General features: G+C 41.5%; 1 protein-coding gene across 1 annotated transcript in view; it reads left to right on the plus strand.

Moving 5' to 3' along the window:
- The window catches only part of uggt2 (UDP-glucose glycoprotein glucosyltransferase 2), a gene marked incomplete at both ends in the record, with an annotated part of 30,811 nt that overhangs the window by 15,257 nt on the left and 559 nt on the right, over positions 1-14,995 (plus strand). Inside the window, 16 exons of the mRNA XM_079230900.1 lie at positions 304-399; positions 614-716; positions 1,620-1,699; positions 2,997-3,186; positions 3,315-3,473; positions 3,669-3,754; positions 5,915-5,999; positions 6,187-6,269; positions 6,420-6,500; positions 6,697-6,720; positions 11,351-11,455; positions 11,549-11,633; positions 12,291-12,473; positions 12,621-12,781; positions 14,117-14,231; positions 14,327-14,443. Coding sequence (XP_079087026.1) covers positions 304-399; positions 614-716; positions 1,620-1,699; positions 2,997-3,186; positions 3,315-3,473; positions 3,669-3,754; positions 5,915-5,999; positions 6,187-6,269; positions 6,420-6,500; positions 6,697-6,720; positions 11,351-11,455; positions 11,549-11,633; positions 12,291-12,473; positions 12,621-12,781; positions 14,117-14,231; positions 14,327-14,443 — 1,753 coding nt within the window. The remainder of the gene's footprint in view (positions 1-303; positions 400-613; positions 717-1,619; positions 1,700-2,996; positions 3,187-3,314; positions 3,474-3,668; positions 3,755-5,914; positions 6,000-6,186; positions 6,270-6,419; positions 6,501-6,696; positions 6,721-11,350; positions 11,456-11,548; positions 11,634-12,290; positions 12,474-12,620; positions 12,782-14,116; positions 14,232-14,326; positions 14,444-14,995) is intronic.

Consider the following 14,995-nt stretch of genomic DNA (forward strand, 5'->3'; position numbering starts at 1 on the left):
CTATGATATGTAATACCTGTTTACACGTTCCTCTTTGTGACAATTTAGTCTTGTTTAAATGGTTCTATCATCAACAAAACACTCATGTTTTCCCCTTAAAATATCTTTCAATCATTAGCCACATCAAGTGTTCTGTAATGTGCAAAATATCAGATTCTAGTTACAGTAGCCTTAATTGATTTATGAGGCTGCCTTGTTAACAGCTTGACATCACTTTTATGTTTGCTCCTTTGTTTGACTTCTCTCCAAATACGCAGCATTAATAAATTATGAACTGACCATGCCACACCTCTTTTCCCTTAGAGCCAGTGACTTAGTCATGAAAGTTGATGCCCTCCTAACTGCGGCCCCCAAAGGAGAGGTCAGGAGGGATGTCCACTTTATCAAAGACAGCCACAGGTGGGTAACGCTCTGCTCTGTCGACTGTCCCATCGGCTATGCAGTTTCAAAGGGAACTGTTTACTTTCCTTTTGTTATGATAGATCTGAAAATTGCTACACCATCATGTCAAGCGGTGCAGAAAGGCAAATCTTTTGATTTGCGGTTCTGCTGAACAAGGGTTGCATAACCTTGTGTTGCTGAATCTGCTTTGGTGTACTGTTCTCCTCCCCAGTGTGCTGCGTCTCTCCCCACGTGAAAACGAGGTTTTCTATGATGTTGTGGCTATCGTTGACCCTCTCACTAGGGAGGCACAGAAGATGTCTCCTCTACTGATTGTAAGCTGTATTCTGTTCCTCTCTTCTCCATCCACAACTTATACAATAGGGACATTTTAAAATCCCGTCCACCAAAAGGAAGAGTACAGAAACACAAAGCTTGCCAATGTGCAAATGTTCAAATATAACTTTCCTTTTTTCTGTCCTCACATTTTCATGGTTATATTATTTTAATGCAAGTAGTTGATGATGAGAGATAGTGTAGCTTCCAATATCTTAAAAGCATTTATTGAGTGAGTAAAATTGATCAGGAAAAATAGAAAAATTGCAATTCCTTGTGAGCTTAAACAAGTATGCTTATTTATTTCAGGTTATTTAGAAACGGTTTCCAAGGAAGGCTAACTTTTACTGAATTCCATTTGCTGTCTGCTGCATCTTGCAGGAGGTTTGCTGTGGTGAAGAGTTTGACTTGGAAAATGACTCACTGTGCACTGCCTTTACAGACAGCCAGTCAGACAGCCACCTTCAGTAGCTGTTGTTTTCAGTGTACACTTTCAAGTAGTCTACTGTAGTATGCGGTATAAATTACGATGACAGCATATTAGCATCCCAGCAGGATTGTTAAGGAAGGCAATGTGGTCATCACCACTGGCTTATTATTTTCTGGCCACTGTTACATCATGCATGATGTTTTGTAAGGATATATCAATCAATCAATTCTTACTTTTATAATACCTTTTAAAAAAACTCTAAATGCATCACAAAGTGCTTTACAAATGAATGTGCTTTGTCACCCGAGAACCTCTTAAAATCCGTAAGTTAAGAGGCACAGGCAGTGGAACTAAAGGCTGCCTTCAGTCCTTTTGTTCAGTAAAAGGCTGACGTGTGTCCTGTAGCCCTCTGCTGGGCTCTGCTTTGCTCCTGTTTCCTATAACTGGGTCTCTTCCTCTGTGGCTCCTGCAGGTGCTCAGTCAAGTGGTCAATGTGAGACTGCAGGTGTTTATGAATTGCAGGGCCAAGTTGTCCGAGATGCCCCTCAAGAGGTAAGCTCCCGCTCCAACAGTAATTAAATTTTCCTGTTTTGCTTGTTTGTGTATCCTCTGACCGCTGCAGACTTAGCATCTCTGCTTTGCTCCTTCCCGTAAGATTACGCTGCGCAGATGCAATCTGCTTAATAACACCACCTTATTGCTTTGGGCCTCCCCTTACCTCTCTAGGCAAATTGCTTACAGCTTGCATTGTTGCAATTCAAGACATGAAGTAAAAAAAAAAATAGATTATTAAAAACAACAAATAAAAGGTTTAAATTACCCATTAACATTCTTACCACTGAGTGAATGTTAGCCATTATGCAATTTGGGATGTTTTCTTTTTGTTCCATAATGGGTTGAGTCAATTGTAGTGTTTGTATGACAGAACATTTCAGGGAAAGTTTACTCTCACTTTGAAGCAGCCTCCAGTTTACTCTCACTTTGAACCTCCAGTTCTGAAAGTGAAGTCAATGCAGAAGTGCCATAAACCTGCATTCTTTCTAATTGTCACTCCTCTAGTTTCAAAAAGAAGCCCAATTGTATAATAGGTTACAACATTGTCAACATACTGTGCTTAGCTTACCTTATAGGCTCTGTTAAATGTTCTAACTTTGGTAACCATAACCCGACACGTATGATCATGTGACTGCCAGCAATAGTTAACTGATAAAACCTATTTTCATGTCTAGGGATTATACAAATAAGGCAAATTTGCTTCTAGATGCTTTAGAAACAGGTGGTCTTAAAAATCTTAATTTGAGTATATATTTTGCCAGCCAATTCAATGATTTACAGGATATTCACCCTTTGTTTCTTTATAATGCTTTAAATACTTGACTTTTTGATTCTTTACCGGTAACTTTATTTGGACGCCATATTATGACTCCTCGGTGTCCAGAGGTGCACTTAAGAAAAGTAATTAGGTCTGTGACAACTAAGTAAAAACAAAGAAAGCGGACATTTCTGGTGCACAGACTAGCACACATATTTATATTATTGGCTGAGCAGGAACACCGGCAGTAATAGTATTATATTCTTTACTTTGAGGAAATTGTATACACCCAGCTGTCACAACAGAGCCCATCTCTCCTGTCCTAGAAAGGAGACTATTGCACAACATGTCATCATTTTAGTGCACGCTGAAGAGGACTGCGTTTGTTGGATGGAAATGTTGACTCCAGTGGCAAAAAGTCCTGCAGGATATCCACCTTCTCAGGACTTAAAATTATCTTCTCTATTGTATTAATTTGTAGTTGTTTGTAGTGCAGGCACATACATTGTGATAATTCCTCTTTGTCTGTCTTCCCAGCTTTTACCGCTTTGTCTTGGAGTCTGATGTGAATTTCTTGGCCAACAACACAGTGTCTGCAGGACCAGTTGCCCGCTTCATGGAGCTCCCAGAATCTCCACTTCTCACCCTTATTATGATTACGCCAGAGAGCTGGATGGTGCAGGCTGTCCGCAGCCCCCACGACTTGGATAACATCCACCTACAGGAGGTATCTCGCTTCTTAGCTACTGCTACTATCAATCTCATCATTCTCACCTTTTAATTAGGGCTATGGTGCATTCTACCAATCACTCACTTCCTCTGTTCTGTGTCCTCTAATCTGTGGTTTCGCTCCAGGTGAACGGGGTTGTGACAGCAGAGTATGAGCTGGAGCACCTTTTGCTGGAGGGCCACTGCTTTGACCTGTCAACAGGCCAGCCTCCGCGTGGCCTGCAGTTTACCCTGGGCATGAGTCGGGACCCGCTCATGTATGACACTATCGTCATGGCTAACCTGGTTCGTCGCCTTATTAATACTACTAGTTACTAAGTGACAGTTTTGTTGTACTGTGTTGATATATGATATATGACATGGGTATCATAGTGGTCAACATCTGTAGTAAGTTTGGAACAGAAACCATCTGGTGCCAGGGTTGTGTGAATTTAATGCTTACAGTAAATACTCAAACTCCTGCTGTTTTAACCACAACAGGGATATTTCCAGCTGAAAGCCAATCCTGGTGCCTGGAACCTAAAATTACGTAAAGGAAGATCAGAGGATATCTATCAGATTCTCACGTGAGTATTCCCCGTTGTCTGCAGACTATTTTTAATGCCATTGTTGTCATTTTCCCAACTCCTTATAGACATTATATCTTTTGAAAAAAATAGAGGTAATGATGCTAATTAGGCAGCTTCATTGGTAGTTCAGCATGAAGGTTGTTTTAAGCTACCTCTTCATTTCATACCAGTAGCTATGAAACCCATCACTATGGTAACATAGAGAGCTACTGACACTGTAGCAGTTCAAGGTTTTGATGAGTACAGGGAGTTCTGCTCGCTACGGAGGGGAGAAAAACAAGTAGGAGGAGAGGGGTGCTCTTAAAGAGAAGACTGAGTGGAGGGATGACTCAGCTGGTCACCTGCAATGCCATCCAACCCAGACAGCAAAATGTCAGCAGCAGCAGAATGCGTTTTAGTTTGGACGGCATAGGTGTCAAAGGCTCCATACACAAGACGGAGTGCGTTGGTGTTGTCTAATTTCCCCGGACAAAGAGAAACAGTATTGTGCTTTGGTTGCTTTGATGCATTTTCAAACAAAATACAATTTTCCTTGCCTTGTATACTTTTAATTCTGCACTTCGGTGCTTCCTACTTTGATCTAAAACAAATCAAATTCTTATTTTACAAAGGAACTCCTAGCTCATTAAATCATTTCTACTTAAAGTAAGAAAGATATAATAATCCCTTTCTATCAAGTTGGGATAAAGGCTCAAATCCCAAATATTAATGTGAGTCTGCGCGGTCGGTTGTAGTATATCATATTAGTTGTCCCTACAATCCCAGATATTGTCCTCTCTTGGCTATCCTCACATAAGATTTAGGACACATACAGCCCTCGGTTCCTCTGGAATCATATCAGACAACTAAGATTTATTCCCCAATCCTCCAGGTGAAGCTAAGAGGTGATGTCATTTTTCACCTTGGCAGTGTCATTATTCTTGTGGTTAGCGGCACTCTACTCCGGTTAGGTGGCCGATCAGGGTCTAGTGGGAGTGCCTGTGCTCTCCATTCCCAGAGCCTGCGTTTTCCTCTTCCACCCTGTGCTGCCACTGCGTCTCGCCCTGACAGGGATGAATGAGATGGCCAGCTCTCTTCTCCTCCGTGCAGGGATACAGATTGATCTCTGGTGCTTTCTAACACGAGCCCCAAAGGCTAAGTTGCGTCAGGGACAGCAGAGGGGGCAAAACACAAGCAGCACTTTGGGCCCAATGAGGAGGGAGCATTTATCATAGTGATAAGGTTAGTTTTTTGCCTTTAGTAAGCACTGGGGTTGTAATGGCTCGCTGTGCATCATAGCCTATTGCTCATCTCTTCCTGCAGTTTGTCTCTGGGGGTTTCACCATGAGACCCTGCAGATCCCGCCTCCCAAAAGACATTCTCCACTGGGCGAATCCGTCCGAAAACAATGCCAGTGAAAGGCCAGTGTTATGCAATCGGCACTGTACATTGTCTCATTAAATCTCCCAATATATCCATATTGGCTGGGAAGTAGTGCTAGATAAAATAATGGTACGGTGATTCTTAATGATGATTGCGGGTAATCACTGTGATCAGTGGCAGCTGTCACTGTATCCGCTTTTAAGTGTGTGCTCTCACTGTCTGTCAGTGGGCTGTCCATCAGCTGCTGTTGTCTCCTTCATGAAAGGAGCCTATACTGCATATTTGTCCTGTGCTGTTGTCATGGCTAAAACATGTGGACCAAACTCACACAAATATTGTGTTTCACCTAAGTACACTATTAACTATCTACTAATGAACTAATGTACATACTACAGTGATTGGCCTAAAGGTGGTCAGCTGTGTCACACTGAAAACCTGCCTGCAAATATCAGCATCAGTTGGTTTTAGATGCTATTTATTCTGATCCTTATTCTTCTCTTAGACTGCTAAATGGCATCTGTCCCTGGCTTTGGAAGTAGTTACCAAAGATTACCTCCAAAGATAGCCCACCCTTCTTTTATTGATAAAAAATATCACCTGTACATTTGAAAATCATGTTGACAGTAATTATTGATTGTAAAAGGGGATAACTTTTGTAGTTTCGGTTGGATTTTAAATTCTATAGGTTAGTCAAAAAGCTGTTGGTACTTGCATATCTTTAAGTTGTACGATGTATGTCATTGGAACCTTTTTTTTGATTTTCATTCATTCTCACTTTCATACTTCTTTTTTCAGGCACGATGGAACCGATTCCCCTGCAAGTGCCGGGGATGTCATTGCTGTTCTGAACAGTTTCCACAGTAAAATCATCAAAGTCAGAGTGAGTTTATTTTGTGAGACATTTGCAAAGTATATTATATTTCTCATAATAAGCGCCGGACATTATTGAGCGTACAGTAAAACGCTCTTCAGCAAGGTCACAAATTGAGGACGTCGGGTTGGATTTGCACATTTTATCATGAAATCACTGACAAAACCACTGTTTTGTGTCTCCTTTCTCATTGTAGGTGCAGAAAAAGGCAGAGAAGATGAATGAGGATCTTTTAAGTGAAAATAGTGAAAGCAAAGGCATATGGGACTCCATAGCAAGGTGTGTAATCACTTCTCAAATACAGCCAACATTTTGATTTCAGTAGGTTTAAAACCTACCTCAGCTTACTGGCAGTAGCAACTGTGAGCTCATTGATTAGTGGGTTTGCTGATGTGCTTTCTGTTCATCAATTACACATTGTGGTTTCAGGAGATCTTATTCCACCCCTCGATCCAGACTGCATTATTATGCTGTAAGAGCTAGACTTGCAAAAAATATGTGCTTCTGTAGGTATGTGTGTGTGTGTGTGTGTGTGTGTGTGTGTGTGTGTGTGTGTGTGTGTGTGTGTGTGTGTGTGTGTGTGTGTGTGTGTGTGTGTGTGTGTGTGTGTGTGTGTGTGTGTGCATGCATGCATGCATTTGTGTGTTTCCCCAACACTTCCTAACTGTGTGATCCTGTCTCCTCACTTAATGCTTGCTGTGTGAAGTGTTTGGAGCACTTTTGAGAAAAGGTAGGCAGTGTTGCTGGAACCCATTTAACACCTACAACTTCTTCATATTCATTAGCATGCAGTGGTTTTTGGGTGTTTTCTTTTGCTTAATTAGATATTCTAACAGGATATGGCAATAATGTAGTGCTGTGTTTAAATATGATGTTAGATGTTCATGTTTCCTCTTGCATTCATTCATTTATGTATGTGGTCATGCATACAGTGTGTTTTTGAAAACCATGCGCTTTGATTTGATCATCCGCCGTGATGTGTTTACTGACCGGGTATGGTGGGGGCCTCAGTTGTCGTGTTGTTGTCGTCTGTCATGTCTCAGACAAAGAGGACTCAGGATTTTATTTCAAGACCATAACTACAGAGATATGATCTGATTTATGTATTGACATCATTCTTTTTAACGTCATGGTCGGCGAGAACAACATTTGCACTTTATTACCCGTCTCTGCCATGACCAAGGAAAAATACGAGGCTGAAGGTGCATGGATGGAAAAATAAATCTATGATTGAATGTCATCTTAAGACTCTTTCCTATGGCATGCTTGCATTTGAGTAGTGAAAACACTCTTTCCATTCAGTATAAATAAGCGGTTGAATACAATGGTTTCAAGAAACATAACTGCTCCTTCAGTGCCTGTGATGGCTGAATCTAAAATCTACTCAAATTTGACTGCATTTGGAGAAAGGTCCGGACTTTTATTATGGCATGATTCCATCATATCCTCCTTTCAAAACAAGGGTACATAAATCTCAAGACTTAGAAGCCACTTATCCTGTTGCGCTAAAAAAACTACCGGTATGTGCATACAGTAAATCCCACACGGTGCCTAAATATTCTGTCACTTTAAATAATCATTCCGACTCTGTCCTATTAACATGGAGGGAAGGCAGCTGGTTTCAGATGAAGTTTGGAATTATGATTAATGAAAAGAAAACACTGAAAACCACAAAATACAATTTAGTAACAAATGACACAGAATGTTGAACAAATATTTGCATGTTTGACAGTTAAATCCTTTTCCTTCTTTTTTTTCTCATTGATAGAACAGATTGGTTATTCACAATACTCATAATGATAGTTCTATATCAATATATATTTTAAATGATTACACAACATAATAGTGGTAGGTTTGCAAACGTAAAGCATCCATTGTGTGGACCATGACTGGGGATCTTACAAAGTGGTTGGTGTCAAAGTAAAGATGTCTTTATGACCATTACTTCATTTGTAACCTCAGAATGCTTTGAGGGGTTTGTTGCAATGGGCGGGACTGAAGGCAAAGTATTGATCGAACACGTCTGGAGAATTAGTGAGGTGGATCCATGCATTAGCAAGTCTAAGTGACAGAGTTGTTAGTAATTCTCTCATCTTTAAATATATGTGTATCTGTGTAGAGGAATAATGAGCCTGAGTGACAATAGATTGTTTTTCCTCTTCTTTCTTTCTGAGTTGCTCTCCTGTGTCAGGGATGAAGATGAAGGGAAGGTGTTCCTGTCCCGCTACTCTCAGCCTGGGGAACTTTTGAGGGCTTAATGTCCTTTTTATGCTGCTCTGAAAGATCAGAAACCTCTGTGCGGAGAGCCTGAGGGAGTTATTTAGCTTTTCAATTGAGGGTGCTGTAAAAGCCAGCTCTCCCCAAGTAGTCATAAGGCCTTGGAGAGTGTTCGATGGAGGCCTTGGCCATTAATGTCTTTCCAGATTAAAGCCAGGTAATCGGCCGGGTTATTCTGGAGCATGTATTTGTTAGGTTCTTACTGTCTGAGATTTGAGGAAAGATTATAATGGTTTTGTCTGTGGCTTTTTGTCAAAAGAGAACAATGTCCACATATTGTAGCTCAGAAGATGAACTGAATTGTACGTTGTTGTGATAAGGTTGATTTCCAGTTGTGTTGATGGTTTCAACTACAAACACTTGTAGTTGTAACCTGAAATGAATACATGTAATGAACATTACATGTATTTACATGAAGTGTAGCTGGTTTTCTTTATTGGCAAAATTGTTTGTGAAAACCGACTGTGACTTGGAACATATTTCGCAATAACTTCCCTTCATTCCTGGCCAAGTTCACTGGCATCAGTTGCTCTCAGTGGAGTGCAGACTCTGTTTCCTAGAGTGTTTATTCTGGTGATCTTTTTTTGCTTTGTTACCGTTTTGATTTTGAGACACACCAGGCGAACAGCAAGAAGAAAGCTTTATTAATAACGGAAAACACGGGAAACTAAGGTGCAAGTTAGAGTTAAGCTTTACACTACACATGTACGATACATCAACTATCTGTTGTGCTTACAGTACACAAGTACTACACACCAACTATCCGTCTTACTTGCTGCTCATTGGCACACACATTGTTGATGTCTTTTGATGATCTCCTCACAGATGTTGGAGAATGATTCTGCTCTATCTCCTGAGCTGGAGGAAAGACAGCGGTAGAATTCTGTCTAGTTAGTGTTGTCCACTGCTCAAGATTTACCCAGAGCTTTGTGGATCCTTCCAGAGGTACAGATTATCTCTAGTGAGTCAGCCAAACAGGCTCTCACCTGACCCTCTAAAGCTGCTTATCAGGGGGGCCCCACTGTAGTGCTGGAGGCCCTTCATAACAGCTGGCTTAGTCATGGCAGGCAGTCGGTATCCCCAGACCCTACAGATGTGTGTATGGTGACTTCCCCAAAGCCTACGAAATGGCAGTCTGTGGGCGACCGCTGAGTTTTGTGTTGTGCAGATAGGACTCTCTTACAGCCAGTCTCTTGTCTGTGCGTGTTTGAGCTGGTTTTAGAGGACATGTGGAGACGGACAGTATGCCCCCTCCCCTCCCTTCACACATCTCTCTCTCACTCACTGGTGTCTTTCTGGAGCCTCAGGGCCGAGGCTGTGATTGGAGTGTGGGAGAGACACCTCATCAGCAGTCTGTTACACACAAGGACACACAGTTTGACTGCAGACACGTGAACCCTCCAGCACAAGTCCTGATTTCTGTCCGCTAAATGTGCTTTGCATCATGAGCCACTGCTCTTCAGTAGTGGTGAGGGTGTGGACAGTGCGCTTTAGATTTTCTGGTCTTTGCTCGTATCTCAACACGAAAACATTTTAATAACCTAGATTTTCAAATGTTGATTACATTTTTACGAACACTTCAATAAATGTATTCTGAACGTTAATGAACTGATTTGATAGGCACTATCTTTGAGCTTGCAAGTTGTTTGAAGTGACGCTTGTTTGAAGTGTTTTAAATTCTTGCTGGTTTGGTATTTATGTGGCTCGCCATATACCAAGTAAGACGGAGAGGCTGTGCTATTAACAACATGATGTAGATGTTGTCTGCTTCTGGTGTGTTTGGACCCTGTCAAAAGGCCCACAACATTTTTAAATGACTATTTATAAATGTTTTGGTTAAACTATGCCACTGCATCACCCATCGTCGACCACATTTTTTTTAACCTTTTATATATTAGTCTGACAGTACTGTTAATGCGTACTAATTATTGGATGCCTGGTATAGCTTCCTGAAGAACTTAGTCAAACAACTTCTCTGATTCTCTGAATTAATTTTCCTTGATCACAAGTAAAGTAGCAAAGCAGTTGCAATCGCGATAGCAGGGAGTCGTCCAGTCAACACGCAGGTTGACCATCCAAAAACACCCCGAACAGCCGGAAGTTCGGCTCTTTAATACACGGTTTTCTGTCATGAACATCTAACATTTCTATTGGCTCTAACTTGAGGAGAATCATGTTCTCATCTTTTCTCACAAGGCTGGACCGTGCAACAACCAGTCTGCTTCCCTAATGTCAATATACTGATAAACAGGTGTGAGTGTTGTGGTGCAAAGCGTGGAACCTTGAGGAACAGACAACCGGACTGTTCTCACAGAAACCTCTCACAGAAAGTATGTGTTAAACTGACCTCGCACAACCTGAACTCTAATAGACATAAGAATAATGAAATGCAGAATATCTACAGAATATAACGATTTATATTTTCAGTACAGTATTGAATATTAATTCAAAATAAACCAAATTGGCTTCTGTACATTAACTACCTCTTCACGTCCAACCAGGGAATATTAACCTCAGGAAATGCTCCTCCAGACTTTCTGCACCATTACCAAACTATCAGCATGATTGCTAGCAACCCCTAACACAGTGACATTTACACCTCCAGTTACTCCTGGTGCAGCACATGCATCCGGCCATTGAAAGCTCTGTCAGTATGGTGGACCGTGGATGGTGCACTTGACTGCGCTTTGCGCTCTGTACCTTGATTCAAGCTCAGAGTAGCTTAGATCCCATGACATAATTCTCCCATTTAAAAACGTATTAGTGCTTCTCTGCTTAGGTGTTAGATGATTTGATCCGATTCTTTTCGTCATATTCTGGGTTCTCTTATTAGCTATGTGGGGACATAAGAGTAAGGACCAGTTAAACTCTTCCAGCTGCTTTAACTGTGTCTGGTCTAAACTACTGTCAAGTCACGTCAAAATCATGGCTTTCTGTTCTCATAGTTTCATTTCAATAAGGCACCTGTTTGCTGCACAATATTGCATGGTTTGTTGAAAGAAACAATTCTGCCGAACATACAATACTATATCTACTATATTTCACTAATACATAAGACTAATGTATTATGGTTTCATTTACAGCATCACAGGTGGTGGCTCCAAGAAGGATGATGGAGAGAAAAAGAAGGAGGATGTTCTCAACATATTTTCTGTGGCCTCGGGCCATCTGTATGAGCGCTTTCTGAGGTGGGTCACTATCGCCTCACAAACATGCTTACTTCTCATGCCCCACGCCTGTTCCTTTTAGCCCTGATCCTTTGCTGTTTTTGTATATTTCAGAATAATGATGCTGTCCGTCCTTCGGCATACCAAAACACCCGTCAAGTTCTGGTTCCTCAAGAACTACCTCTCTCCATCGTTCAAGGTACTTCCCTCACGTCTTGACTCCACACAAACCTGCTTGTTTTTCCCTGCTTATTCAAAAATAACTTGATCGCAGTTCTTTGGAGCTTTATCTCCACCGAGCAACGGACGTATCCGTGGGTTGTTTCCCTCCTTTGTAGTGGTCTGTGTTCATGTTTCTGGAGAGGATAATCTACACAGCACCCTCTGTGACACATATTGAGTCGCAAAAATGGCTAGAAGGGAGTGAAAGAAAAGCAGTTTGCATGTTGTATGTTAACGACCTCAAGTTATAAGTTACAAGTTTATTTATATAGTATGTCCAGAGGTCTTGCACTATTTATTATACCACTGTTAGCTTTAGCTTTGCATTGTGAATGGACTAACTGAAAATATCTCCAAATACAGTACTCCAACTTCATTTCCAAAAGAATGCTCTGCCTTTTCGTGCTTGTATCATAGCTGCCTATTAATGTTCGGCCCTCAGCTTGGCGACACACACTAACCAGCCTTATCTGTTTTCTACCGGGCATCATTTAGCAGTATATTCACTTCATTTCCTTGATCATTTTGTTTGCGAAATACTGTAGTTTCCTGAATTGTGCATATTTCTTAAATGTTCAGTTACCCAAAATGTGCTCTTGGATTGTATTTAATTTAATTAAACCCCTGTGTTTAGGAGACCATCGCTCACATGGCGGAGAAGTATGGCTTTGAGTTTGAATTGGTACAGTACAAGTGGCCCCGTTGGCTCCACCAGCAGACTGAGAAGCAGCGCGTTATCTGGGGATACAAGATCCTCTTCCTGGATGTTCTGTTCCCCTTGGCCGTGGACAAGATCATCTTTGTCGACGCCGATCAGGTGAGGATCAAATCGAAGTGACATAGGTCAGAGCTATGTGTAAGCGTGCGTCTGAAAGTGAGAGACTCGTCTATATATCAGTCTCAGCGCCGGTGTGAAGATTGGATGACAGCGCTGGTACTGACCGATGTTCCCGCTCTCTCACAGATAGTTCGGGCTGATCTGAAGGACTTGAGGGATTTCGACCTGGAGGGAGCTCCTTATGGCTACACACCGTTTTGTGAAAGCCGCAGAGAGATGGAAGGCTATCGCTTCTGGAAAAGCGGCTACTGGGCCTCACATCTAGGACACAGGAAATACCACATCAGGTATACTTCTGGAAAAAACAACTGTGAAGGGGAGCATAGCAGCACAAACCTTTTTAAATGCTTGTCAAGTTCTTCTGATGTTTTCGTTTTGATGTACTACCGTTTACTCGATAACACCATAATCCCCTTCCTTGTATCTTTTACTGCATTGTCATTTTTAGGGAAAAGGAAGGTAACCACTTCTGGCAAGATAGGTCGAATATGAAATATCACTATTCTGAACACGGTGCTTCTACGGCCATTCACTCAGTGTCTTTAGTCAGGGACGCTCATGACTCTTTTCTATCCTTTGCAAAGCGGAATGAAAGGAGTTACTAATAAATAGATGTCAAAAAGAGACCATATTGCAAAACGTAGCATATCTCTCACAATCATGAAAAAACATCTTTGCTTGTACATTTTGGTTGCATTCAGGAATTGATCTACAACGATTATTTATTATTCTCCAAGAATAGGATTTTTTTTGTAAATGGAAGGTAGGAAGTGGAGCTGTGTTTGTGTCCTCTTGTGTTTAGAGGCTGGAAGTATTTCTGCTGTTGTTGTTCTTCTTCTTTCAGTCTATCTGGATCTCAGATGAGAGTCCATAAGAAAGCTAAACCTTTCATGTAGCTTCAAAATCTCACCTTACTCATCAGAAGTTGGCTCTGTAAGAAACACTTTGAACATTTTTTGATTTATCCGATAAGTGAAATTCCCAAGATTCCTTTGAGCAAGCTGAAATAAAAGTATATACACGCCATTAGAAAAAATAAATTGTGGCTAAAAAACAAACTACAGTACTGTGTTCATCCAGTTTCCATGGTGATTGGAGCCTACCAATTATAGTTGCAGTTCTTGTGGCTATTTATTTATTTTTTAGCATCAGACGTCTGTATACAGCCAGAGTACATCAAGCAATAGGTCTGAAATAAACGGTTCAGCTGCTTGCTGGGCATTCGGCACTGAGGTCTCCCTCTGTCAATGTGATGGAACAGAGAGTGCCAAACTCTACTCTTCACCTCTGGCTCATCAGTACGGGGAAAAAAAAGAAGTCTAAAAAAACACAGTGATCTGATTGGATGCCAGTGTGCTGCTTAGCTCTGTGGGGCAGGATAAAAGCAGAAAGGGTGAATAGTCTCCATCGGTGAGCATAGGGAAAGCACAAGGTAGTGAAACTACATAGTCTACTCGGTTGGGTTTATTTATATGCTACGTCAGATACAATTATCTGACTGTGCCCGGGGTATTTATCTTTATCGAGTCATTATTTTTAGTTTTTATGAATTCATTCCTATGGGCTTTCTCACACCTGCTTATTATGTCTTCTCTCTCTCTCTCTCCCTATATTTTAACCAGCGCTCTGTATGTAGTAGATTTAAAGAAGTTTAGAAAGATTGCAGCTGGAGACAGATTACGAGGCCAGTACCAAGCCCTGAGCCAGGACCCCAACAGTCTGTCGAACCTGGACCAGGTGTGTAACTCAAAGACAGATGCATCTCCAGGTACCTGTTGTACTTTGTCGTTTGGTGTAATGAACCTTTAATATTTGTTTTCTGATATTTTTAGGACCTTCCCAACAACATGATCCACCAGGTTGCCATCAAGTCTCTTCCACAGGAGTGGTTGTGGTGTGAGACTTGGTGCGATGACACCTCCAAAGTCTCAGCTAAGACCATCGACCTGGTGAGTCCCAGAGCAATTAGGTCTCCAATAATGTGGTGGGGAGAACCTGGAATTGCTACGGCTGTAGCTCATGGGTTAGAGTGGTCACTCTGAAACCACAAGGTAGCCGGTTCGATCCCTGGTCTCCCCATAGTTCGCTTGTCCTTGAGCAAGACACTGAACCCCCAGTTGCTCCCCAGGCGCTCCACTAGGGCCATTCCACTGCTCCTTAAAATACTAACGATGGGTTAAATGCAGAGAATACATTTCCCCACTGTGGGACTAATAAAGGATTAATTACACAATTCATCATCAAATTATTTGTTTTCCTTCTATTTGGATAATAAGATCCCCTTTTGTCTTCTTTCTTTTGTTTCTTTATAATTTAAAAAAGTTTTTATCAACCACTTTTTCCACCATGGTTGCAGCTTTCTTGGTTATAATAAGTGAAGTGCAGCTGCTGCAGCATATTCCCATCCACTAATGTCCATGAGGCACTTGGCATTTAGAAGACCACTGTGGAGCAATCCTGTAGTCTCCTAAACTAATTTATAAGATTACTGGACGGGCTCC

This window comes from Taurulus bubalis (genome assembly GCF_910589615.1).
Source record: "Taurulus bubalis genome assembly, chromosome: 15".
Taxonomy (NCBI): Eukaryota; Metazoa; Chordata; class Actinopteri; order Perciformes; family Cottidae; genus Taurulus; species Taurulus bubalis.